Genomic DNA, 25,443 nt, shown 5'->3' with positions numbered 1-25,443 from the left:
GTGATTCTCCATGTCTGGAGTGGAGCACAGCTCTCTGCTGCTGGCAGGAGTCAGGAGCAGAGGATGGGATGGGCTCACACCATCGGTGCTCACACAGACAAAGGGAAGGGTGACACCCTGAGCTCTGTGCTGTCCCCCAGCACCCCCAGAGTGGCTGGGACAATTCCTCCTCCCTCTCTGCAGCCCTCAGCTGTCACCTTGATTTTTTAAGATTTTCTAAACCTTCTGATGTTGACATTCTTGTAATGAACTTCCTCATACACCTCCTGTAAATAACTGATTGTTTTGCATTCTTTTATGGAGAAGGAGAAATCTGATGGACTGTTGGTTTGTCCAGTGGAGAGCTGCCACTGTCACCCTCCAATCCACTGCAGCTTTTGGGAAATCTATAAATACTGGAGTGAGAAAATAAATTTCCCTTTTTTCTTCACCTGGAGAGCAGCAGTGGTGTCCTGTAGTGCCACTGAGATTCTCTGATCTGGCAGACCATGCAGGCTGGGCAAAGGAGGGCCGTGCTGTGGAGAGGGGAGGGGGCACAGCACAGCACCCCCGGCCCCTGTGCCCATGGGGAGAATCCATTGGATCCGTGGATTGCTGGCAGCTGGAAGCCAGCCCAGCCTGCAGCTATTTCCAGCAGAGCTGTTCCTGGATGAAGGAAATCCAGAATGAAGCAGCAATGAGGCTTTTCACACCCTCTGCACGGAGACTCCTGACAGGTTTTTTTTTCTCTCCTTAATGAGACAAGCTGATTATTCATTTATCCTTCATCCCCGCTTAGAAGCAACTGGGGCAAAAAATAATTGATGGCATTACACGGCCTTGGGGAGGCAGGGAAGGGGGATAAACAGGGAAAGCCTTGAGCTGCTGCCATCCTCACTGAGTGTGAGCCTCATTGAAGGCATTTTCTGCTCAGGATGTGGCCACTGAAGAGAAGCTTGGACTCCAAAGTGGTGTGAGTGAAGCTGAGTGCAGCAGGGAATGGGTTGCCATCCTCTCAAATGGTACAAAAAGAGGATCCAGATCCCAGACTGAGCTCTTGAAACCCAGCAGCACCTTTCTGAAAGAGTGAAGTGAAACTGGACTGCCTTCCTGGGTCTGGTTCAAGGAATTTGGGGCTGTGAGGATGTGAGAGCTGAGAGTTGCTCCAATATCGGGTGCAGCATCTCTCACCCAAGCTGCTGCTGGGGATTTTATTTTGGGTGAGAACCCAATTAATTAAATGGTATTAAACTATAACTGCTCTGGGGATCTGAGCCTGCCTTCCCCTGATCCTTGCTCCAAGGAAGAATGAACTTTGGTTTGGATTTTTGCTAAGTCGTGTCTATGCTAAGTCAAGAACTTTTATTTCTTCTTTTTCTATTGTTTTGGTTTCATGCTCTGCCAGTGAGGGGGTTCCCAAAAGAAGCTGGAGAGTGTAGCAAGGACAGCTGATCCCAAAGGAATATCCCACAGAGGGAAAGTCATTCCCAGTATAGAATTTGGGGTTCAGGAAGAGTTCTGGCATCAACCACATGCGTGATAAACAACTGCATTGCGCATCACATGTTCGGGTTGTTTTCCCTCTCTCGGTTAATTGTAATTACTGTAAATATTTACCGTAATTACAGCGTTTGGCTTTGTTGTCAATAACGAGCATTAATTAACGGCGGTTGCCATGGCAACCCAGCCCTCCGCCCGCCAGGGGGCGCCACCGCCCCGCGCGCTCCCACAATTCCCCGCGGCCGCGCCCCGCCCGCCTCTTCCCCGCCTCCATCATGGCGGTGAGTGCCGGGGCCGCGGCCCGGGCCGTCTCCATCCGCCGCCATCCGCGCTCGGCGGGGCTTTCCCGGGCGCGGCCCGTGCGGGCGGGAGCGGGGGAGGCCGGCGGGAACAGCGTGAGGGCGGGATGGGCGCGGATGAGCCGGGGGAGCGGCTGCAGCCATGACAGGCCGCGGCCCGCCCGCTGCTCCAGAAGGGGCCGCGGTGCCGGAGTTCGGGCCCGGCGGGGAGCGGGGCGCGGTGCCCGCCTGTGCAAACCTTTCTCCGGTCCCCCTGCGGAGCGTCCTGGGGCTGCCGGGGCGGGGGGCGGGAGCGGCCCGGGCAGCCCCGGTTACCCCCGGTGTGGTCTCTCCGCAGCAAGACCAAGGTGAGAAGGAGAACCCGATGCGGGAGCTGCGGATCCGCAAACTCTGCCTCAACATCTGCGTCGGGGAGAGCGGGGATCGGCTCACCCGCGCCGCCAAGGTGCTGGAGCAGCTCACGGGGCAGACCCCCGTGTTCTCCAAAGGTGAGCGGCTGCCCAGGAGCCCTGGGTGTTCCCTCGGGTGTTTTCCGTCCTTTCCCCTGGGGGCGGTTCCCAGGAAAGGCTCCTTGGGTCGGGAGAGCTGCTGGAGAATTGGAGGGATTCAATATTCAGGGATTCGTGCGCGTTTGTGCGTTTTAGTTCTGTCTCCAAACTCAGGCTGCTGCTTTGCCAGCATCCCTAAAGACGGAATGTGAGGCTGCCTCGGTTCTTTGTAATTCCATTAATTTTTTGGGTGTTGAGAAGCTCTGAATCCCCCAGGTGGGAATTCCATGGCTGTCTCCTGAGTGTGACTGTTGCTGCCCACAGCCCGGTACACGGTGAGGTCCTTCGGGATCAGGAGAAACGAGAAAATCGCTGTTCACTGCACGGTTCGTGGGGCCAAAGCAGAGGAGATCCTGGAGAAGGGGTTGAAGGTGAGGAGTTCGGGCTGGATCTTTGCTTTGTGACAGAACAGAACTTTTCCTTTCTGAATAAAGGGGTGTGTGCTCTGAAATGTTGAGCTGATCTAGGTACAGGTTAGATACATGGAATGAAGTGTTCACACTTTTTTGGGGTGTTGTTTCAGCTCTATTTAAGAACTAATTGGTGCAGCAGCTGATTTTTTGGTGGGTTTTTTCTTTGCTGCTGGGATTTGGAAATAAAATTTTTAGGATAAAAACTCAATAGCTAATGAGTGAGTTGGGGGTCTGGTAGCTGTGGGCAGGAGTTTGAATTCTGCTCCCAGTCAGGAACAAAATAACGAGCAAGAACCAACGTTTCAGGTGCGAGAATACGAGCTGAGGAAAAACAACTTCTCAGACACGGGGAACTTCGGCTTTGGGATCCAGGAACACATCGATCTGGGCATTAAATACGATCCCAGTATTGGGATTTATGGCCTGGATTTCTACGTGGTGAGTATTCCCTTTTTGCTGGGCATGTGGGAAAAAGCTCCAGAAGGAGCGTGGAATGAGCACTGGACTTGCTGGAAGATAAATTTGGGTTTTGTTGACATTATTTTATGAGATTCCCAGAGCTGCAATTCCATAAAATCCCTGATTTATGACAAATCTCACAAAACCTCTTCAGAAGCAAATCCTGTTGCTCTGATAGCAACTCCTGGGATAACACAGAAATGGCAGCAAGGCATCGCTGCTGAGGAAACTCCAGGCTTCCCTCCTGGAAAACTGCTTAGTTTAGGGAAGCAGAAAGCAGCAGGATGAAGCAGAGCTGTTGGCTTTGTCCTGCAGGTGCTGGGCAGGCCGGGTTTCAGCATTGCAGACAAGAAACGCAGGACTGGCAACATCGGGGCCAAGCACAGGATTGGGAAGGAGGAGGCCATGCGCTGGTTCCAGCAGAAGGTACAGTCCCATCTCCACTTTGTATCCCTGGAGTTTCCCAAGGAGCAGCAGAATGCACTCCTGGAAATGCTGGAGCAAATCACTGGGCAGATTTTGAGTGCTGAAATGCGGATTTTTGCTGTTTGTGCTTTTTTGGGTGTGCTGAAGTGAAGAGCAGCTCTTGGCAGGAGAGCTGGGAGGAACAACCAGCTCTTGTGTAAATGGCTCCCAGAGTTTTTGGAGTTTGGGGATCGTGAGTGAGGAGGCAGGGTTAGGATTTGTTGGTCTGACACAGCTCCAGGCTCAGCTGCCACACTTGGAGGATGGAGACATCCACAAATAAAACAAAATTTTGGGCTTATCTGTTCATATAATGAATGGGAGCTGCTGAAAGCTGGGTTGGAAATCTCAGAGGTGGGGACTGCTGCTGGTTTCTTTGGTTTATTTTTTTTTTTTGATAAAAAGTGTGGAGTCTGCCTGGACCTACACAGGTCACACCCTGTGCAGGGAGGTCTCTCTGCCCGATCTTGCTGAATTCCTGTTTCCCCCATCCTGCCTGGTTGTGTTAATGTGTCACAGTTGCCCTCAGGGCCCAGATTTTGGGCTGCTCAGAGCAGCCTTGGAGGGTGTGGCTGCTTGTTCCAGGGGTTTTATCTGAGCACAGCCCCTTGGACACTCCAGCACAGCACAGAGGCTGCAGGAAAACTGCTCTGCCAATTCCATGTTGGCTTGGAATGACTCTGGTGATGCAGGTTTTCTGCACAGCAGCACTGTACTTCCACCTGATGGTGATTTCTCACTGTACTTTTACCTGATGGTGATTTCTCACTTGGTTCTTTGTTTTTTTCTTTTTCTCTCACAGTATGATGGCATCATCCTTCCTGGTAAATGAGCAGTTCCTGTTGCCAGAGAAGTAAATAAATTTTTCTAACCCCTAACTTGTGTTGTGAATTTTGTGGAGAAGTTGATGGGAGCGAGGGTCCTTCACTATTATGGTTTGGCTTTTTTTTTCCATTTTTGTACTTTCCAATCCGTGCTGCAATCCAGTGCTGCAGGCTGGGGAGAAAAGCTCTTCTGTGTCTGCATTCCCTGCTTAAGCTTCAAGATGGAGGCAGTTCAGGGGAGAATTTCCTAGCTCTCAAAGTTTGCAGTGACCCCAAACATCAGTGTGTCTCCTTATCCAGCTGTCCCACACCCCTGAGCTCTGTCCTTCCTGCAGGTGGGTTCAGTCACAGCCAACTCCCAGCCAGCCTGGTAAACTACCTGGGCACTGCTGCTCCAAGCACTCTTTCACTGCTAATAATTCCTCCAGCCCCATTTTAGAATGCAACAAAGGCTTTTTCCCCATTTTCCATTATTCAGCAGCTCCCAGCCCCACACAAGGTCTCTGCTGGTGCTGCCAGGTGTGTCCTGGCTCTCTGTGACTCACACACAGGCTGGGGCTGCTCTTACCTTGCTCTCAGACAGGTTTGTCCAGGGGGAAGCTCTGCCCAGTGCCAGGATTTTCAGGCTGAGGCACAGAGACCCTCAACTTTCCCCATACAACACCCTCCTCCCAGCCAGCTGAGTGCTCTTATCAATTCTACGCTTCCAGCAGCCTTTTGGGGTGCTCTGAGGTCTGAATCCGAGGGGCATGGAAAGGGCTGGGCTCGGGTCCAGACTGAGAACTGGAATGGGCTGGACCCAGGTCCAGGCTCAGCTGAGACAGCTGCCAACAATCCCAAAGAAAAGCAGCCATTGGGAGGCAACAGGAATAGGTGTGCAGTGACATTGTGTTAGGGAAAAAATGTGTCTAGGTCTGGGCTCCTCAGGTCAATAAAGATGAGGAGCTGCTGGAGTGGGTCTAAAAGAGGGAACAAAGATGATTAAAGGACTGGAGCATCTCTGGTGAACAGAGACTGGTAGCTGGGCCTGGTCAGGCTGGAGAACGGAAAGGCTGAGAGGGAACCCCATAAACCTACCAAATATCCCCAAAGACTGCCAGTGGGGACCCCATAAACCCATAAAATAGCCCCAAGGGGTGTCAGAGGACAGTACCAGGCCCTGTTCAGGGACAGGACGAGGAGCAATGGCCATAAAATAAAACACAACGAGTTCCACCTCAACGTGAGGAAGAACTTCTTGCCATGAGGGTGGCAGAGCCCTGGAACGGCCGCCCAGGGAGGGCTGGAGTCTCCCTCTGTGGGGACATCCCAAACCCACCTGGACGTGTCTCTGTGCCACCTGCTGACCCTGCCCGGGCAGGGGTTGAACTGGACGATCTCCAGAACCGCAGCTCCTCCGGGATTGTGGCAGCCCCTCCTGAGGGCAGGGCCGGCACAGCCGCGGAGCCGCGCTCCCCTCAGGGCGGCGCTGCCAGCACTCAAGATGGCGCCGCTGCCAGCCCCCAACATGGCGTCCCCCGCTCTCTGCCCTCACCCGCCATGGCCGAGGCCGCGCGGTGCCGCTTCCGCTTCCTGCCCGCAGCCAAGATGGCGGCGGCGGCGGGGCAGCGCCGTGGGCCCGGCGGCCGCTGAAGCCGCTTCCGCCGCCGCCGGCTCTCCAGCAGTAAAAATGGCGGAGTCGGTGCTGGAAGTTGTGGGCCGGCTCCAGGCGCGGCTGGCGGGCAGCGCCGAGCCCAAGAAGGTGATGGGGGCTGCCTCGGCCCGCCGGGGTGCCAGCGGTGGGGACGGGGGTCGGGAGTGCGCGGGGCAGGGCCTCCCTCCGCCGGGGCTTCCCCCGCGGGCAGCTCTGTGCCCGGCCGGGGCCGCGCTGCGTGGGCTGGGACGTGCGGGCTGCCCGGGACTCGTCCCCGGCTCGCGGGCCCTGGGGGTCCCGTTGCGGCGGGCCGGTGTCGTTTGTGGGGTGTCCCCGTGGCAGTGGTGGGCGGGCGTCCCTTTTTAGAGTCCCCCCGTGGCAGCCTTGGGGTGGTGGCAGAGGTCCCGTGGCAGATCCTCCCGCGACAGTGGCAGGCAGGGGTCCCTTCTGGGGTCTCCCTTGGGGGCCGGAGTCCGTTTTGGGGTCTCCCTTGGCAGTGCGGGCACGGGTCCCTTTTAGGGTCTCCCTTTTGGGGTTGTGCCTTGGCAGTGACGAGCAAGGATCCCTTTTGGGGCGTTCCTTGCCAATTGCGGGCAGGGGTCCCTTTTGGGGTCTCCTCTGGCAGTGACGAGCAGGGATCCCTTTAGGGGCACCCCTGGCAGTGGCGGGCAGGGTCCCTTTTGGGGTCTCCCTTTTGGGGTCTCCCTTTTGGGGTCTCCCTTTTGGGGTGTCCCCTGGCAGTACCGGGCCGGGGTCCCTTTAGGGGTGCCCGGTGGCCGGGCTGGGCATTCGGGCAGCGGAGGGAGAGCTCTCCGGAAGAGCCGTGTCCCGGTGACGTGTTGGGTGGCGGAGCCGCGGCGCCCTGAGCCCACGCAGGGAGGCCCCGCCGGGGCCCGGGACTCCCCTCCTGTCCCCTCCGCTCCCTCTGGCCTTGGGGGGACTCGCTTGGCTCCTCTGTCCCCGCTGCCAAAATGTTCTGCTGCGGTGCTGCCCCGACCTGCCCCGGGCTCGCTGAGCTCGGTGACATTCTGGTGACAGCGACTGTCCTGCACCAGAGCTGGTTTTTCTAGTGAGATTTGGAATTCTGGTGGAACTCGGGCGTGCTGTCACTCCATTCTCCTGTTTGAAAGGGGGAGCTTCTTCTGGGAGTATTCCCACGTGTTGGGTTCGCGTTTTGTGTAATTCAGGTGAAAGAGGAGGCAGGCAGGGCTGTGCAGCTGCTCCGTGCTGGGCTGGCTCTGTGTCACCGAAACAAACACCTGCAGAACTCGCTGCCCGAGATCTCCCACCACCCAGGAGGAGGAGAGGATGCTGGAGTGCTGACCCTTTGAAATGGGAGCCCCTGCGGGAGCTCCAGCCTGGCTGGGGGTGATGCAATGGGATCTGGTTACTCTCCTCACCCTCTCAGAGCAGGGTTGAACTGGTGGAGCCCCAAATGGAGCCGAGGGACTGCCAGGGAGGCAGATCCAGGGGGTCTGAGCTTCCTGAGATCGTGGGCAAGGCTTGTAATATTGTTTCAGCGCTTTGTGCACAGAGAGTTAGCTCTGCTGTTCCCAGCCCCTCGTGTGAGCTCGGGCAAGAAGCGCTGGAGTGTTTCTGGAGCACTGCAAGCCCCGGGCAGTGTTTGCACAGCCCGGCTCTTTCTGCAGTGACCTCGTGGTGTGAAGTCGTTTCTTGCTCTGTTGATCCTGGGCGGTTTTGCAAGGGCAGGCAGAGGAGGTAAAGCAGGGTAATGACTTGAAAAGCTCTTTTCTTCCCCAGCAGAAAGGCCCTGTGACCTATATTCTTTACTTCTGATACTTTTCCAACCACATCCTCGGAAATGTTAGTGGTTTAAAGCCTGAATTTAGTTGCCATTGCATTGTCTTGATGGATCATGTGAGGGCCTTCCTGTTGAAGAAATTTTACCCCATCAGCAGGGCAAATCCACAGCATCCCTGGGTGCTGCTCACCCTTACACCATTTCCAGTTCTCACTTTTCTTGCCTGATCCTTTCAAAATATTTTATCAGGAATGTGAAAGAATTATATTTGCCCAGTATGCCTTGCTGAAAGGTGTAAAGTGTTGTTATTCCTGGTTTTGGGTAAAAATTGGGCTCCTGGCACAGAACAGTGCAAGTGAAATCTTGGACAGTGCTGTCATGGTTTGGAAAATGTCCTTTTTTTCCAGCAGAGGAGGTACAAGTTCTGCTCCAGGGCTTTGGGAAGAAAGAGGAGAAGGAAAACATGAGCAAGAGCATCTTCATGGAGGCCAGGCTGTGCTGGAGCAATTTGATATTAGTGTGTGTTTGTAGTGTGGTAACAGTCTGGCTGCCTTCTTTCAGGGAAAGAAAACGATCCACCCATGTTCAGCAGGACTTGACTGGAGCTGGAACTCAGTTTTGTGGGTTGTGTCTTGATTGACTGAAGCCCTGCCCTGTTCTGGGGTGTTTTAGAAGAGTTTTGTTGTGTGTGTCTCACAAAACTCAAGCTTGGTGTTCTCTGTCTCCCACCTGGTCGCCTTTTCCTCGCAGGATTTGTATGATTTTGGTTATTTCCAAGGTGAGCTGCCAGATTTAGAATCCCAGGATTGGAAAAGACCTCCAGGATCGAGTCCAACCTTTGATGGAACCCTTCCATATCAACTGAGTTGTTTCTTGAACACCTCCAGGGATGAGACTCCACCACCTCCCTCCAATGCCTGACCACCTTTCTGTGAAGAATTTCCTCCTGTTGCCCAAAATTCCTCCTGATGTCCTTGTAAGCCTCAGTGGGATGAACTCCATCAGCTTGTTTGCAAAGGAAATAAAGTTTAGTACAAGATTTTAAGCCTGACTGCATCAAAGTTGTCTCACTTGGTGCATCTCAAGCGCAAGGACCATGGAGGAACTGACTGCAGTGGCTGTGGAATATCTCAGCTCCTCATGAGACGTGTTCTGGATCAAGTGTGTGGCTCCCCTGGTCCCCAGCCACACTGAGAACAGCATTGCCATTGAGAGCAGCACTTCTCTTCCTGGAACTCAGCCCTGAAGGCAGCAAATTACTAAAGAGCAAACAGAACTGTGGGAGATGCTGCAGTGGGGTGTAGCTAGAAAATATTTAGGGACACCAGAACGAGCTCTCCTTTGGTTCTGACTCTCACAGTGGGATTTTGTAAGCTCTGAAGAAACCTTTCTATGAATTAATTACTCACAGAGATGCTGTTGCTTTAATATTTTCCTGGTTTAGTCTTTTTCTATCCAGTACAAAAATCCATCCTTCTTTCCTTTCCTGCCCCCTTTGTTCACACAAATCCAAACTCTTTATTACCAATCCCAGAAGGATTTTGGCCTTCCCAGAGGGATCCTGAGCCCTGAACTGTGAGGAGATGCAGCAGAGTTGGGCTCTGTCTCTGCTGCCTTTGCTTTGGTGCCTTCAGTTGCCAGCACTTGTTGAGCAGCTGTGCTGGCAAGGCAACAGCAGCCACTCTTGGTATCAGTGTTTCACTCTTCTAAACCAAGAAAACCGAAACCTTGTGTCACAGTTATTAGGTCCTAAATAGAAAGGGGTGGTTTCTAGTGAGCAGAAGTTGTGGTTTTGCTCATGTCAGTGGAACCCTTCTCTGGGTGTCGAGGAGTGTTTCCTCTCTGAAAGCAGAACCCTCCTCAAACAGGTTCAAGGAACTCCTTTCCCTCCAGAGATTCCTGCAAACCTGCCTGGTCCTTGCAGGGTGCTGTGGGGGTGCCTGGGGGGCAGCTCAGGCTGACACTGCTGATCTGAGCACGAGCACAGTGCTGTAAAGAGAAGATCTTGTGGATCAGGGGCAGCCCTTTGTATGGCATATAGCATAGGAGTGCTGAGCACAGCCGGGGCTCTATAGGGGCTGTAATAATGGGAATGCTGATGAGGCTGGACTGTGGCTATAGCTGAGCTGTGGGAAATGATGTGAGGGGCAACAGTGCTGTCAGATGTGTTCTACCATGTACTGGAGCTCCAGGGCCAACAGCCATCGTGGGGAGGCCATGTCCCCAAGCACCTGGCTGGCAGAGGTGCAGGAACATCCCCTGCACTCAGAATCCCACAATCATTGGGGTTGGAAAAGACCTCCAGGATCATTGGATCCAACCTGTGACTGATCCCCAGCCCAGAGCCTGATGTCTGGTCAATCCTTCAGCACCTCCAGGCATGGTGACTCCACCACCTCCCTGGGCAGTCCATTCCATGCCTGGCCACCCTTTCCTGAAGAAATTTCTCTCGGTGTCCAACCTGAACCTCCCCTGGTTCAGCTTGAGGCTGTTTCTTCTTGTCAAACTCCTCCAGCTCCTCCTTGGAGAGGGCTCCTTGTCCCACCCTGTCCCGTGGAGCAGCTGAAGATGCTGGCAGAACCTTGCTGGGGGTGTGTGGAGGAAAAAACACTTCTCTGGTGTTTGGTGAAGGGAAAAGAGTGGAGCAAGAGGGAGGGAATTTGGAAGGGATCAGGTGTTGTTTTAGCACCTGATTGAAGAGAGCCTGTGGCAGTGGAGACACAGGTTCCCCTCTTAGGTCTTTAAGAGCATCTAGAAATCTTCCTTCCCCTTTTTATTGCCAAGGGCTGTGATTCCACCACCACCTTCTGAGAGGCTTCAAGTGCTTTCTTCCTCTTGCTGTGTGTTTGTGTTCCCAGTGCTTTAAACCAGACTGAAGCTGCAAACATTAATATTTGGGTGTGTTACAAGACTTTCTGGTGGGTTCTTGTGGGCAGAGATGAGATTTTTTTGCAGTTGGCCCTCGTCTTCATCTTCTCAGGAGCTTTTTTGGATCGAGACAGCAGCTGTCAGCCACTTGGATCTTCCTAACAAGCTCTCAAGCAGTGCAGCATTTCCTTCCTCCCCAATCCCAGTCTGTGGTTCTGTGTGACAGCTCTGAACCCTTCTCCTCTTGTCTCCACAGCTGCTGAAGAGTCTGAAGAGGCTGTCAGAGTTACCCATCACAGTTGACATTCTCGTGGTAAGAGCTGTGAAATCTCTGGGGCTTTCCCTCGTGTCTGTGGAGCCAGGGAGGGCTGTTTTCCATGGAATCTGCTTTCCCTGGAACAGGGTGTGTTGTCTCAGCACCTGCTCCAGCCCAGTGACACAGGCGTGATTGTGATAAGGTTCTGCAAGTGCCAGGCACGGGGAGGGAGCATGCCAGGGCAGGTGGGAAGCCATGCAGGACAGTTTGTCACGCTCACTTCTCCCAAAAGATTAACACCTGGCTGGGATAAGGGAGTTGGAGCAGATCCCAGCAATAACAGACCAGCAGGAAATGAGGAAGTGCTAATCCTTACAGGTTTTAATAGCTTCTGTCTTCAAACTTGCCAGCTCTCATGGTAAATACTGACTTGGGTTAATAATACAAATAAGTAGTGTTTGTCTAAGGTAGAATTAACCTTTGATTTACAGTAGTGAGTGATATAAAGCAGCTGAAGACATAATAAAATTATATTTTTGCTGTTAGATCAAGGAACTTTCTCCCTTGCAGCAGTAGGGAGTGTGTTGGTTTCTCTGACTCTTGAGGGAGTTTAGCAGGGGTGAGAATTCCTGCTTTGCTAAGATGGATTCCTGGCTCTGTCCTGAAGGAGACAGGAGTTGGGAAGACTGTGAACAGCCTGAGGAAACATGAGCTGGTGGGAGACTTTGCCAAGGACCTGGTGGCCAGGTGGAAGAAGCTGGTGCCGGTGGCGCAGGAGGCAGAGCGGTGAGTGAGCCCCATGCTTGAGCTTTGGCAGTGTTTTCTCAGTGGATACTTCAAACCTCTCTGGCCAAGGCTCTGGAAAAACTTGTAAAACCAATATGTGAACTCTGCCTGGGGGTTTTGCCTTGTTTTGGCAGAAACTTCCTGCCCTTGCTGGCTCTGGAGTGTTGGGATGACGACAGCTGCAGTTTCATGTGGAAGTTGGGGCCAACTTTTAAAAATTTGCAGTTTGATGAAGAGATTAACAGGAGATGCCAAAACAAGTGCCCTTAATAAAGCAAAAGATGCAATTTGCTTGCTTCCCATTTTGTGATTCTGAAGGCAGGAAGTTCTAGGCCCAAGTAAATTGAAAGAATGCTTTCATGAGCCAGAATCCTATGGAAACTGGAAGTTATTGCTGGCAAGCATGTGGCAGTAACAAAGCTGTGTTGAACCCAGAGAGATCAAACAGATTTGAGTGATAAAGGCCAGTTATTAATGGAATTTAAAGGAGTGGTATTCCCACGTGTGGAACTGGGGGACATTTCCCACAGCATCACACAGCCAGGAGTGTGTAGGCACAGACAAGGTTCTGTCTCTAGTTCTAACAAAAATGCAATTCTTGCACTAAAAATGCAATTTTTAAATCACTGATTGTTGCTGTTCCTTAGAGATTTAGTGGGATTTTTGCCACAAAGCTACCAAATACAACCTTGGCCTTCCATGAGGGGTGTTCCAGTCCAGGGAATGGCTCTTTTCATTCATGTTGGGCAGTATTAATCTCACTCTTTTTGGTTCCTTCTCCTTTCAGAAATAACCTGGACCCTGAAGACCGTGACTACGAGAGGAGCAGCTCGGGCAAAAGGCATCAGGAATCCTCCCTCAGAGAGGATGAGGAGGCTGATCAGGAATACTCAGAACCCTTCCAGCCTTCTTGCAGCCAGTCCTATAGCCCAGATCATAGGGAAAAGAAGTCCAAAAGGTATCCTAGGCCTGAGAGAGCCTATGAGACTTACAGCTATAGCAGCCACCAGGGGAAGGGTTGGGGCAGATCCTCCCCGGTGCTCTCCTCAGACCAGGAGTACTCGGACTGTGGGCAAGCAGTGTCACCTGAGCCCAGTGAGAGCCCTCAGGACATGGACACAGACCCTTATGCCTCTGAGGAGCAGGAAGAACCAGCACTATTCCCTAGGAAAGCCAATAAAGGGCACAGCTTCCAGGAGAAGCTGGGGGCAGGCCGGGAGCGCGGCGACGTCTGCGACAAAGGGAACGCGAGTCGGGGCAAAGAGCACAAATCCTCGCACAAGAAACAGCGACTCGATGGCAGAGGGGATGACAGGAGCTCTGCCTTCAGCCCTGAGAGGTTGCACAAGGCTTCCTTTAAGGAGCAGCTCCGAGAATCCCCCGTGGCAGCAGGCAGCAAGGAGAAGCAGAGGACGTCAGAGGGCGGCAAAAAGGAGAAGAATCGGGAAAGCGGCGCCTCCAGGAAGGAGAAGCCGCACTCGGAGGAATCTTTGGAGAACCATGTCAAGAAGCAAAAGCATCGGGACTCTGAGAAGAGCAAATTGGAAAAGTCCAAGCAGAGCCTGGAGAGCTCTAACTCAGAGAAACGGAAAGCTGAGAGTGACTCAGGCAATAGGATCAAGGAAAAGGGGGGTTCTGGGAGCTTAAAGTCTTCGGAGGGGAAGCGCAAAATCTCCAATGTGGACAAAAAATCAGTGGGGTTTTCCTCAAATTCTGGGGAGGGGGAAGCAGAGGATGAGTTTGAACAACCTACAATGTCGTTTGAGTCATATCTCAGCTATGACCAGCCCCAGAAAAAGAAAAAGAAAGTGGTGAAGCCCTCAGCTGGATCAGCTGGGGACAAAGACAGAGGGCACAGCAAACAGAATGGATCCAAAGCCACTACCAACAGCTCCAGCTCCAGTCAGAAAAGTCCAAGCCACAAGAGAACAAGTGAGAAAAAGGCAGAGAAGAAATCCCCAGAGCCTCCTAAACCAAAGAGGGTAAGGTTTGGTAAGAAAGCAGAGTATCTGTGGGTGTGAGCTTAGAATCCAGCCCAGTTTGCACTGCATCTCCTCCTAAAGAGGTTCCCATGTCTCCCCTCTCAAGTATTTATGCTTCTCTAAAATGGACCTTTTTTAGTGGCCAGAAATGGGAGAACTGGTGGTACAAGGCAGCTCATTCCAGAAGACAAACCTTCTTTTGTGAAAGTCTGGAAAATGAGCAATATTTCTGTGCAGATCCTTTGTCACATGGGTGCCAGGGTTTGGTGTATAAATAGGAACTAATATGTAAAATCTTTACTGTTTCATCTTTTTACTCAACTTTGAAACACTTGCCTCTTCACAAAGTGGTTTTTATAAGGTTTAACTTACAAATCCTGCTTTGCCACTCATTCTAGTAAGTGCTTCATAAAACTCCATATCAAAGTTTTCAGTTTCCCTCAGTTTCTGAGGTTCCCTTCTCCTGCAACATTGCAAAGTTTTTTGCAGGAAGAGGAGAAGAGACAGAAAATGGTAAATGAGTGTTTGAGATCAAGGAAATGCTTCTGCTTGTCCTGAATATGTTAAAAACATGCATGGTTCTTTCTGGAAGGTGCTGAATGATTCAGATCCCAAATTTCAGTTTCTTCCTATTGGCAGCCACCCCCTGAGGCTGTTCCCTGGTACAAACTGAGCAGCATTGAGTGGTTTATTTAAAATGTGCAAAAACCCCCACAGTTGAGTGCTGTTTGCACCCTGGTGGAATGTCACATTCTGCTGTACTCCTGTCTTTATTCCATGTCCATCCTCTCCTTCCAGATAATTTTAGATGTGGTCCCGACGTTACCAGACATCCCCCTGCCCCCCATCCAGGCCAATTATCGTCCTCTTCCCTCCATCGAGTCCATCACCTGCTCCCAGACTAAAAGGAAAGGTAGGTTGGGCAGGAAAAGGGGTTTGGAATGAGCCAGACTGGGGGAGAGAGCAGGGGTGGGTTCAGGTCTTTTCTTTGGGGTCTGCCAAGGGATAAAAAAGCAGCTGCTTCCCATGTGCTCCATCAGAAAATAGAAAAATCCTTCATTGACGCTTCTTTGGGGCTCAGGCTTTGGGTTTGCCCTTCCTTGCTCTGCAGCCTCTTGGAGAAGACTTTGCCCTTTAGGTCACTTCTGGGTGACTCCAATTTGTGGCTCCTGTTCCATGTATCAGGACAGGCTCTTCCTTTTCTCTGTCCCCTCCTCACTGCAATGGTTTCCCTCCACAGCTGTGTCCTCGCCGGTGGAGGAGAGTGAAGCTGGTTTCACAGGCCGCCGATTAAATTCCAAAATGCAGGTGTACTCTGGCTCCAAAACTGCCTACCTCCCAAAGATGATGTCCCTGTACCAGCAGTGTATCAGGGTCCTCAGCAACAACATCGACTGTGAGTACCTGTCCTTGTCTCTGAGTCACTGTGCACTGACATTTTGGCAACTTGGTACAGACCCCAGCAGTTCCCCCTGTTATAAATATGGGATAAATCCCACTGGAAGCCCAGGGGCTGCAGGGATCAGCACCTAGAATTATTTCAAGCAGTGCTAAATCACTGGAAATTATGGGAAATGGAGCTTGCACAAATATTTCTCAACTTGGAGATGTTAGTGCCTGAGGTTCCTTTCTCCTCCCCTCATCCTGAATGGCGTTGTGCAACATTGCAGTTTTTTTCACTGTGTTTCAAGGTGTCAAGCCCTTTCCTTGGCAAGGAAGGAGCAGGATAATTAATACCCTGTGCTTCTTGCTTCTCTCTAGCAATCTATGAAGTGGGTGGTGTCCCTTTCTCAGTGCTGGAGCCCGTGTTGGAGAGGTGCACCCCGGAGCAGCTGTATCGCATCGAGGAGTGTAACCATGTGAGTGCCTTGGCTGGGACAAGGGATGTGATGTGCAGGGCTGTCCTCACCTCTGAGAGCTTTTCATTGCTCTTTTCATTGCTAGTCCTGAGTTCCTGGCATTGCAGTGATACATGGGTTTCCTTGAGCTAAGTCTCATAAGCTCTTGGAGATTTACATCACACCCAAGATAGCTCAGCTACCTTAGAAGGCAAAAAATTTGTAGGATGGCTTCTGTTGGAAACAGAAAAATTTAAATAAAAGGCAAAATAACAAAACTCTTTACAGAGAAAAACCGAGCCAGGTGCAAGAGGTTTTTGCTCCTGGTAAAACACCTCACAAAAGCCATTAGTTTATTTGTTCTCTTCTTTTTCTAGTAAATTGCTCAGACAGGACTTTTTGGCTCTTGTCCAATTGGATATCCTTAAGTTTGAGGTGAAGTCCCCCAAGGTCCTATGAGGTGTCTTTTTACCTAATCAAAGAGAGAAACTTCTGAGCTTTTTCCTTTTTAAGGAGAGAAAAGATAGTTTTGTGAGAAAACACAATTCCTACACTGCAGCCCACGGGCCCTGCTGGAATTCCACCAGCACTGAGCTGGTGCTGAGGGAAAGGAGGAGTCAGGAGGGATCCCAGCTCTGTATTTGCTTCAGGTGCTGGTGGAGGACACGGATCAGCTGTGGCACAACCACTGCCTGCGAGACTTCAAGAACGAGAAGCCCGAGGAGTTTGAGTCGTGGCGGGAGATGTACCTGCGGCTGCACGACGCGCGCGAGCAGCGCCTGCTCATGCTGGCACGCAACATCGGCTCTGCCCACGCCAACAAACCCAAAGGTGGGGCTGGGGGAGCACAGCTGGCTTAAACCAGTCCAGTTCTCTCTGGAAGGTTCAACCAGGCTTAGCTCTGTGTGCTCCCTTGCTTCGTGGTTTAGCAGTGTCTTGATTTCATCCATGACGGTGTGGATGCAGCTCAATATTTTACAGAAATTATGAGCAGGCTCCTGTTCCATGTGGCTTCTCCATCCTGGCATGGAAAAGAACCAGGGTGGGGGGAAACCTTTATGGTTTTTGGGTGAACATTTCTGGATTTTGGGTGAACATAATGGTTTTTGGGTGAACATAGCTGCGGCTGCACAACGCGCGCGAGCAGCGCCTGCTCGTGATGGCACACAACATTGGCTCTGCCCATGCCAACAAACCCAAAGGTGGGGCTGGGGATGCCCATCTGGGCTTAACTCCAGTCCAGTTTAGGAGTTCCTTGGCTCTGTGTGCTCCCTTGCTTTGTGGTTTAGCAGTGTCTTGATTTCATCCATGACAGTGTGGATGCAGCTCAATATTTTACAGCAGGGATGAGCAGGCTCCTGTTCCATGTGGCTTCTCCATCCTGGCATGGAAGAGAACCAGGGTGGGGGGAAACATTTCTGTTTTTTGGGTGAACATTTCTGGATTTTGGGTGAACATAATGGTTTTTGGGTGAACATACCTGTGGCTGCACGACGCGCGCGAGCAGCGCCTGCTCATGCTGGCACGCAACATCGGCTCTGCCCACGCCAACAAACCCAAAGGTGGGGCTGGGGGAGCACAGCTGGCTTAAACCAGTCCAGTTCTCTCTGGAAGGTTCAACCAGGCTTAGCTCTGTGTGTTCTCTCTGGAAGGTTCAACCAGGCTTAGCTCTGTGTGCTCCCTTGCTTCGTGGTTTAGCAGTGTCTTGATTTCATCCATGACGGTGTGGATGCAGCTCAATATTTTACAGAAATTATGAGCAGGCTCCTGTTCCATGTGGCTTCTCCTTGCTGGCATGGAAAAGAACCAGGGTGGGGGGAAACATTTCTGTTTTTTGGGTGAACATAATGGTTTTTGGGTGAACATACCTGCGGCTGCACAATGCGTGCGATCAGCGCCTGCTCATGCTGGCACGCAACATCGGCTCTGCCCACAGCAACAAACCCAAAGGTGGGGCTGGGGGAGCCCAGCTGGGTTAAACCAGTCCAGTTCTCTCTGGAAGGTTCAACCAGGCTTAGCTCTGTGTGTTCTCTGGAAGGTTTAGCCAAGCTTAGCTCTGTGTGCTCCCTTGCTTTGTGGTTTAGCGATGTCTTGATTTCATCCATGACGGTGTGGATGCAGCTCAATATTTTACAGCAAGGATGAGCAGGCTCCTGTTCCATGTGGCTTCTCCATGCTGGCATGGAAGAGAACCGGGGTGGGGGGAAGCATTTCTGGATTTTGGGTGAACATGATGGTTTTTGGGTGAACATACCTGCGGCTGCACGACGCGCGCGAGCAGCGCCTGCTCGTGATGGCACGCAACATTGGCTCTGCCCACACCAACAAACCCAAAGGTGGGGCTGGGGATGCCCATCTGGGCTTAACTCCAGTCCAGTTTAGGAGTTCCTTGGCTCTGTGTGCTCCCTTGCTTTGTGGTTTAGCGATGTCTTGATTTCATCCATGACGGTGTGGATGCAGCTCAATATTTTACAGCAAGGATGAGCAGGCTCCTGTTCCATGTGGCTTCTCCATGCTGGCATGGAAAAGAACCAGGGTGGGGGGAAACCTTTCTGTTTTTTGGGTGAACATTTCTGGTTTTTGGGTGAACATAACGGTTTTTGGGTGAACATATCTGGGGCTGCACGATGCACGCGAGCAGCGCCTGCTCATGCTGGCACACAACATTGGCTCTGCCCATGCCAACAAACCCAAAGGTGGGGCTGGGGATGCCCATCTGGGCTTAACTCCAGTCCAGTTTAGGAGTTTCTTGGCTCTGTGTGCTCCCTTGCTTTGTGGTTTAGCAGTGTCTTGATTTCATCCATGACGGTGTGGATGCAGCTCAATATTTTACAGGAATGATGAGCAGGCTCCTGTTCCATGTGGCTTCTCCATCCTGGCATGGAAGAGAACCAGGGTGGGGGGAAACCTTTCTGGTTTTGGGTGAACATTTCTGGATTTTGGGTGAACATAATGGTTTTTGGGTGAACATACCTGCGTCTGCGCGACGTGCGCGAGCAGCGCCTGCTCGTGATGGCACACAACATCGGCTCTGCCCACGCCAACAAACCCAAAGGTGGGGCTGGGGATGCCCATCTGGGCTTAACTCCAGTCCAGTTTAGGAGTTTCTTGGCTCTGTGTGCTCCCTTGCTTTGTGGTTTAGCGGTGTCTTGATTTCATCCATGACGGTGTGGATGCAGCTCAATATTTTACAGCAGGGATGAGCAGGCTCCTGTTCCATGTGGCTTCTCCATGCTGGCATGGAAGAGAACCGGGGTGGGGGGTAAACATTTCTGGTTTTTGGGTGAACATAATGAGAACTGCTGAGCTGATCACTTTGATTTCTCACTCTAAGAGGTTCAGACCTTAGGAAGGAGATTGTCACTGTTTCTTTGGAATGGATGGACTGTGAGGGGTGGATGAAGAAGATAAGCAGTGAGGAGCCTCCTTTATAGCCAGCTGGATGTAAGTGATGTGTCCCTCTGACTCTTGCAGGGAGAGTGGCCAAGATGGCATTTGTGAACTCTGCAGCCAAGCCCCCTCGGGACGTTCGGAGGAGACAGGAGAAGTTTGGAACTGGAGGCCCTCTCCTGCCAGAGAAGACCAAGTGAGTGTTTCTCTGTAGCACTCAGGGCCCCCTGAAGCTCAGGAGAGGATACTGTGTGTCTGGGAGCTCCTTTTGCAGGGAAACTTGTAACTGTAATTGCTTGGGAAGTGCTGAGATCCTGCTGGTTCCACCTTGTATCAGCCCTGCTGCTGTTACAAACCTGCCTTGTATCTGTAGAATCAACTCAAAGTGAATCCTTTATGGCAATGCCTGTGCTGTGTCTGTTGCAGAATAAAACCAGTCCTGTACCCCTCCAGCAAAAGCCACGCTCGGGCCAGTGATGAGCAGTCCTACGATGGGCCCAGCACCAGCAGCGCCCACTCGGCCCCGTCTTCAGGTAGCACCTTCTCCTCCTACGACCCCAGGAAACCCCCTGTGAAGAGTAAGTACAGCCTGCAGCACACCCCTGTGGCCTCTCAGAGCTTAGGAACAGCTGCTTCTGCTGGGGGAGGATTCCTGCTGTGCAGGAGGGTTGGTGTTGGTGTCTCTCCTCTCTCTATCTCTGTTCAAACTTGTTGCAAATATTTGATTCACCCACTCAGAGGTGACTGGATCAGCCTGTCCTGATGGTACCAGTGAGGCAGAACCTCTGTCTGCCCTCCTGCTGCCCTGTGTCTGTCCAGCTGTCTGGAATTGGAGTGCAGCTCTGTCTGGAAGGTTTAACCAGGGATCAGTGTTGGTGCAGTGCAGAAAGCAGCACCTTGTCCTCAGTCTGTGACCTAAAAACTCTGATGGGCCCTGCTCAAACCCTCCTGTCTGCCAGGGCTGCAGCTTCCAGCTGCTCTCAGCTCTTCTTCCATCACTTTTCCTTTCATGTGGGGGCTTTTTTGTTTGATTCAGTGGTGGTTTGTTTTCCTTTCTCTTTTGCAGAAATTGCACCAATGATGGCAAAGACTATCAAAGCTTTCAAGAACAGGTTCTCTCGGAGATAAGTTTGCAGTGCTGAGCTGGGCCTTTCTCTCTTGGGGAGGAGTGGCACTGGAGGGGGAGAAGGCACCCAAACAGCCCTTCCTTATCTTTGAACTCTTTGGAGGCTGCAGCTGCTGGGAGAAGCTTTGATCTGCACAAGATGACGGCACAGTATTTTATCTTTTATTCTGGTCCCTTTCTCAGTGTCAAGCCCCCCCTCTTTTACCCCCCTGTCCCCAACATTCTGTTTCTGGCTTTGTCATCCCTCGAAAGAAGGGTGTACAGAATCTCCTGACACAGGAAAATGTGAAATCTTGGCGCCTGCTGAGAATGGAAGATCCAGAGACTTATTTACAATTATTTAACCTCTTAATAAATTATAAAATGGTTTTAATTAATATTTTGCCCCTCTACCCTGTTGCATTATTTATGTTGCTCCCAGTAGTCCCTCCCCTCCCAACCCAGTCCCAGGGTGTGACTCGAGCTGGAATCCATCTGAGGGGACACTGGGTGTCACAGGAGCCTTTCCTGTCACCTGCTGGGCCCAAAGTCTCACCTGGAGACTCTGGGACAGGCAGGACCAGTGGCCCAGCCACTTGCCAGGCCTTTGGCTTTGCTCCCTGCTCGTGTGTGTCAATAAAATCTGAGCTCCTGACCCTCTCTGTGCTGTTGCTGTAGATCCTGTCCAGGTGCTTTTGTGGTCCTGCAGGGATGCCAAGAGCCTTTGGGGACGTTTCCTCTGCTGCTGTTGTCTTCTGCTGGCTGCTGGGAAGGAAACTGCTGGGGGTTTGGGAGAACTATTACTGTGCATCAAGTCAGATTTTAACTTTTTATCTGAGAGAGATTGGGGACTTTGCAATGGAAACCAGGTTTTAAATAGCAGTGAAGGCATTGTTTGCCTCTTATAGTGGGAAGCAGGAAGGAATTCTTCTGTCTTGTTTTCTGTGTGGAATTGCAAAGGATTTATTTCCAGTTGGGAAGATCCTAAAGTCTTTTCCCTGTACGTTTTGCTCTGTCCCTTCTTTGGAAAAATCCAAGGGTTTTGGTCTTTGAACCTGAAACCACTTGAATGAGGTTGGAGGGAAGTGAGCAAGGGAATGTGGCTGTTGTAACACATGTGTGTCCTTCAGAGCAGGAGCTCCAGAGGCTCCCTTGTGCCTGCTGTGTGAGGAGCTGGAGCTCAGGAGGGAGAAGGGGCTGGATGGGGGTGCCAGGGGGTGCCCTGGGGCTCCTGGAGAGGTCAGAGCCCTGCTGGGGATGTGGGGATGGCAGCTGGGCTCACAGGGCTGGGCACAGTTTGTGCTGCTGGGAAGGTTTCTGCCTGTGGGCTGTGTCTGGGGAAGGTTTCTGCTCATGTTCTTTCTGCCCCAAGGGAACCCAAGGGTGCTGCAAGCACAGGATGGGGCTGGGGAGACCCCAGGCCTCTCTGGGTCGGGGAGGGGAGGGATTCTCCTGTTCCAAGCCATATTTGCTGCCCTAGGACTTTGCTGTCTGGGTGGAAGAGATGCTGGTGGTGGATGCTGTTGTTGTTGGCAGCTCCTGAGAAGCTCTGCTGGCTTTCCATGGCTGCCAAATCCCAATGTCTGTGTGCACTGACCGGGGGAAACCTTGCTGTGAAGGGTCCTCCCTGGAGGGCTCCAGAAAAATCCCTGTTTTGCTTCTGGTTTCTGTTGGGTTGTTTGTTTCTTTCCTTTTTATTTTTTCCACCTGCTTTAGAAGACATGTCTTTCTTTAAAAGCATTCTGAACACCTGTCTCCTGTTTATTTGGTCTGTTCTTTGTTTGGTTTGGAATTCTTGGAAAAAATGTTCTCAGACTCTCATGTGCTGTAAGTTTGTTACAGTCCCAGATGCTTTAATGTCCCCGTGCAGCATTTCAGTGTGTGTTGTGCTGTAAGATAACGGCTCCTTTACTCTCCCGTGGTTTTGCTGTATTTAATTTTGCTGTATTTTTAATTAGATAACAATATATTCTCTTCTGCTGACCCTTGTGCTACTGTTCATTTCTCCTCTGTGCTCGGGGTGGGGGCAGAGGGGAGGGAAGCAGAGCCTGGTGTTGTTCAGACACGGTGGAGCTTTGAGCAAAGGATCTGGGCGATGCCCAGGAGCAATTTGGGCACTGCTAAACTGCCAATTCATTGATCTCCCACTCAGCTGTGGGTATGGCCCAAGCACTGCTGCTCTTTCCCTCTCAGAGCTCCCCCTTTGCTCCAGGCTTTGCCAGCTGTGGCCGTGCTCTGTTTGTGGCACTGCAGGGAGGTGACGCTGGTGTCACTCTGCTCTCACAGGGCCGATGCCAACCCCTCGATGCCAACCCCTCACCCTTCCCTTCCTTTGGCTCGGGCACTAAATCCAGCCTGGGGAGGGGCCGGCACCGGCCCTGAGCTGGAGCAGAGCAGGGATATTTCCCTGGGGACACTCGAGGCAAAGTCTGGGATCAAAGTGCTCAGGCTGTGACACTGTGTGCTTGTTCTGTGCTCCTCCACACGCTGCAGGTGGAGCAGAGCTGCCTCTTCCACCCATCCCTGCAGGAGGAGGAAGAGGAGGAGTGACTAAGACTCGTATTTGTATTTTGGTCCCAAACTCTGTATATATATATACAATTTTCTATGTTCCTTTTTTTGTGGTAACTAAGATGAATATTTTAATTAGATAAGTTATATGAAAAAAAGAGGAGAATCATGTCTCAATAAAAGCCCAACACTGGACTGTGCCTGCTCGTTCTTTCCTGACACTGACAACGAATATTAAACACACAATGGGCGGAAACTCCGTGGCTGCTCGGAGGGTGATGCTCCGGTATCCCAATTCCGGTCTCCCGGCGGGGGTGCTGCTCCCGTTCCTGCGCTGTTTGGAACGATCCCCGCGGATAATACCCCCGGAGCCTTTGTGAGAAAGCAGCAGCCATTCCCCGGGCGGGGCGGGACCACCGGGACCCCTCCCCGGTATCAGCGGGCGGATCACGGGCTCAGCACGTGCAGAGCCAGACCACGCCCCATATGGGCGTAGCTACAACACAACGGACCAATCACCGGCTTGCATGGGCGTGGCTATGTACATGAGGGCGCGGCTAATTAATACATGCGATGACGTCAGAGAGATGGGCGTGCCATATGAGAAATATAGGCGTGGTTTCGGTGACAGAGAGGCGTGTCCTCCCCTCAGTGTGGGCGTGTCTGGGCGCCGCGCATGCGCACTGGGCGGTGGCGGCGCGGCCATGGCGCACGGGCACGGGCCCGGCCGGTGCCGCTGCTGCGGGGAGGAGGCGGCGGAGCGCGGCGCGGCCTGGGGGCTCTACCTGCGCATCGACCGGCAGCGCCTGCAGTGCCTCAACGAGCGCCGCGAGGGCTCCGGAGCCACCGTGTTCCGGCCCTGGGAGGAGCGCGGGGACCGCTCGCAGGTGGGACGGGGAGCAGGGCCCGGGGACCGGGGCGGGCACCGGGGGGATCCTGCCCTCGGCTCGGCCCCAGGGAGGCTCCGCTGAGCGCGGTGTACGGGCCTGGGCCGCTCAGGGCGGGAAGAGCTGCTAGAGGGGGTCTAGAGGAGGCCACAAAGATCATTTGGGGTCTGGAACATCTCCCTGATGAGGGGAGGCCGTGGGAGCTGAGCCTGGTCAGGCTGGAGGAGGGAAGCTGAGAGGGCATCCCATAAACCCATAAAATATCCCCGAGGAGTGTCAGAGGACAGTGCCAGGCTCTGTTCAGTGACAGGACGAGGAGCAATGGCCATAAAATAAACCACAACGAGTTCCACCTCAACGTGAGGAAGAACTTCTTGCCATGAGGGTGGCAGAGCCCTGGAACAGCTGCCCAAGGAGTCTCCCTCTGTGGGGACATCCCAAACCCACCTGGACGTGTCCCTGTGCCACCTGCTGACCCTGCCTGGGCAGGGGCTGGGCTGGGACAGCTCCAGAGGTCCCTTCCAATCCTAAACATTCTGGGATTCTCTGAGCAAGATAATCAGGGCCCCCTAAACCCCACTGGGGTGATCCCTCCAGCTGTCCCCAGCACCCCCTGACCTGCTCTTCTCTGTCCCCAGTTTGTGGAAAGCGATGATGATGAGGAGCTGCTCTTCAACATCCCGTGAGTTCCATCCCCTGGCACTGCCCTGGCTGCTGCCAGGGCTCCTTCCCCTGCCCTGGGGCTGCCTGCAGAGCACAGGAGTGAGCTCTGTGTGTCTGAGCAGCCTGTCCGTGTGTCTGGGCAGGTTCACGGGCAGTGTGAAGTTGAAAGGAGTCATTGTGATGGGCGAGGACGATGGGACACACCCGGCTGAGATGAGGCTGTGAGTAACCCCAGCTCCCCTCCTCACAGGGGACACCAAATAAATCCATTTCTCTGTGGAGCACTGTTAATGGACGGAATCCAATCAGCTGACCTGCTGTTAATTATTCCCTGTCCTGCCAGGTTCAGGAACATTCCTCACATGTCCTTTGATGACACAGCCAAGGAACCAGAGCAGACCTTCAGCCTGAGCCGGGATCCCCTGGGAGAGCTGGAATATCCCACCAAGTAGGAGCCATTCCCTGGGGGCTGCTGCTGCCTGCCACAGGAGCCCTGCACACACCTGGGGCAGGGGCAGCACAGGGCAGAGCCCCCCAGCTGCCCTCAGGAGGATTTATCCCCCCCAGCTCTGTCCTGCCCTCTGAAACTGCATCCCAGAGCCTGGGGCAGGAATTCCTGGGGTGCAGGATCACCCTGGTGTGAGGGAACCCCCCTTGCTGGGCTCAGGGGAGGTGCAGGAGCAGCAGCTCTGGTCTCAGGGTGTGTTTTCCTGCAGAATCGCCCGTTTCTCCAACGTTTACCACCTCTCCATGCACTTCCCAAAGAACTTCGGAGCTGAGACAACCAAGATTTTTTATATCGGCCTGAAGGGGGAGTGGACGGAGGTGAGTGAGAGCAGAGAGAGCCCAGAGTGTGGGAGGGGCTGGGATCGTGCTTTTCCCTTGTGGGATCTGTGGGATCCTGCCGTTCCCCCGTGGAATTCTGCTTTTCCCCATGGAATTCTGCTTTTCCCGGATTTTAAGCGTCCCGTCTCCACCCAGGCTCATCGCCACGAAGTCACCATCTGCAACTACGAAGCCTCGGCGAACCCGGCCGACCACAAGCTGGAACAGATCACCCCCCAGACTCACTTCATCTCCTAACGGGAGCCCACCCGGGGCAGGACGGGGGCAGCTCCGCGGCTGTGGGACGGACACGGCGCGGTCGGTGCGAGGCATCCCGGGGGCGGCGGGGCCGCTCTGGAGGCTGCACCGAGCCGTGTGCGGGGCCGGGACCGGCTGTGACTGACAATAAACACGCTGCGGTGCAGAGCTGTGCGCTGTCCGTCCCGTGTG

General features: G+C 52.9%; 3 protein-coding genes across 3 annotated transcripts; all 3 read left to right on the top strand.

The window, feature by feature from the left end:
- Positions 1-1,691: 1,691 nt before the first annotated feature.
- On the top strand, positions 1,692-4,541 carry RPL11 (ribosomal protein L11). The gene is made up of 6 exons (XM_064731796.1): positions 1,692-1,760; positions 2,116-2,266; positions 2,591-2,697; positions 3,046-3,177; positions 3,514-3,624; positions 4,466-4,541. The coding sequence occupies exons 1-6, from the start codon at positions 1,755-1,757 to the stop codon at positions 4,493-4,495; spliced, it is 537 nt and encodes a 178-aa protein (XP_064587866.1). The 5' UTR covers positions 1,692-1,754; the 3' UTR covers positions 4,496-4,541.
- A 1,425-nt stretch (positions 4,542-5,966) lies between these two features.
- ELOA (elongin A) lies at positions 5,967-22,813 on the top strand. The gene is made up of 11 exons (XM_064731522.1): positions 5,967-6,228; positions 11,007-11,063; positions 11,674-11,792; positions 12,580-13,774; positions 14,573-14,687; positions 15,015-15,170; positions 15,536-15,633; positions 16,263-16,443; positions 19,087-19,198; positions 19,429-19,580; positions 20,069-22,813. Exons 1-11 carry the CDS (start codon positions 5,971-5,973, stop codon positions 20,128-20,130), a joined length of 2,505 nt encoding a protein of 834 aa, XP_064587592.1. The 5' UTR covers positions 5,967-5,970; the 3' UTR covers positions 20,131-22,813.
- Positions 22,814-23,293: 480 nt separating this feature from the next.
- Positions 23,294-25,419, top strand: PITHD1 (PITH domain containing 1). The gene is made up of 6 exons (XM_064731532.1): positions 23,294-23,505; positions 24,144-24,187; positions 24,312-24,389; positions 24,512-24,616; positions 24,885-24,993; positions 25,150-25,419. The coding sequence occupies exons 1-6, from the start codon at positions 23,323-23,325 to the stop codon at positions 25,249-25,251; spliced, it is 621 nt and encodes a 206-aa protein (XP_064587602.1). The 5' UTR covers positions 23,294-23,322; the 3' UTR covers positions 25,252-25,419.
- Positions 25,420-25,443: the final 24 nt, after the last annotated feature.

The sequence above is a fragment of the Zonotrichia leucophrys genome, chromosome 23 (genome assembly GCF_028769735.1).
Source record: "Zonotrichia leucophrys gambelii isolate GWCS_2022_RI chromosome 23, RI_Zleu_2.0, whole genome shotgun sequence".
NCBI classification, from domain to species: domain Eukaryota; kingdom Metazoa; phylum Chordata; class Aves; order Passeriformes; family Passerellidae; genus Zonotrichia; species Zonotrichia leucophrys.
Note: the sequence above shows the minus strand (reverse complement) of the source record. Positions and strands in the feature narration are given on the sequence as shown.

Bases quoted from the DNA above. Each gene is read 5' to 3' on its own strand.
- RPL11 (XM_064731796.1), top strand. The intron at 2,267-2,590 runs GTGAGCGGCTGC...TGCTGCCCACAG, and splicing joins GACCCCCGTGTTCTCCAAAG to CCCGGTACACGGTGAGGTCC. The intron at 3,625-4,465 runs GTACAGTCCCAT...TTTCTCTCACAG, and splicing joins TGCGCTGGTTCCAGCAGAAG to TATGATGGCATCATCCTTCC.
- ELOA (XM_064731522.1), top strand. From the start codon at position 5,971: ATGGCGCCGCTGCCAGCCCCCAACATGGCGTCCCCCGCTCTCTGCCCT. The intron at 6,229-11,006 runs GTGATGGGGGCT...TTGTCTCCACAG, and splicing joins GCAGCGCCGAGCCCAAGAAG to CTGCTGAAGAGTCTGAAGAG. The intron at 16,444-19,086 runs GTGGGGCTGGGG...TGACTCTTGCAG, and splicing joins CCACGCCAACAAACCCAAAG to GGAGAGTGGCCAAGATGGCA.
- PITHD1 (XM_064731532.1), top strand. From the start codon at position 23,323: ATGGCGCACGGGCACGGGCCCGGCCGGTGCCGCTGCTGCGGGGAGGAG. The intron at 24,188-24,311 runs GTGAGTTCCATC...GTGTCTGGGCAG, and splicing joins GAGCTGCTCTTCAACATCCC to GTTCACGGGCAGTGTGAAGT. The intron at 24,390-24,511 runs GTGAGTAACCCC...CTGTCCTGCCAG, and splicing joins CACCCGGCTGAGATGAGGCT to GTTCAGGAACATTCCTCACA.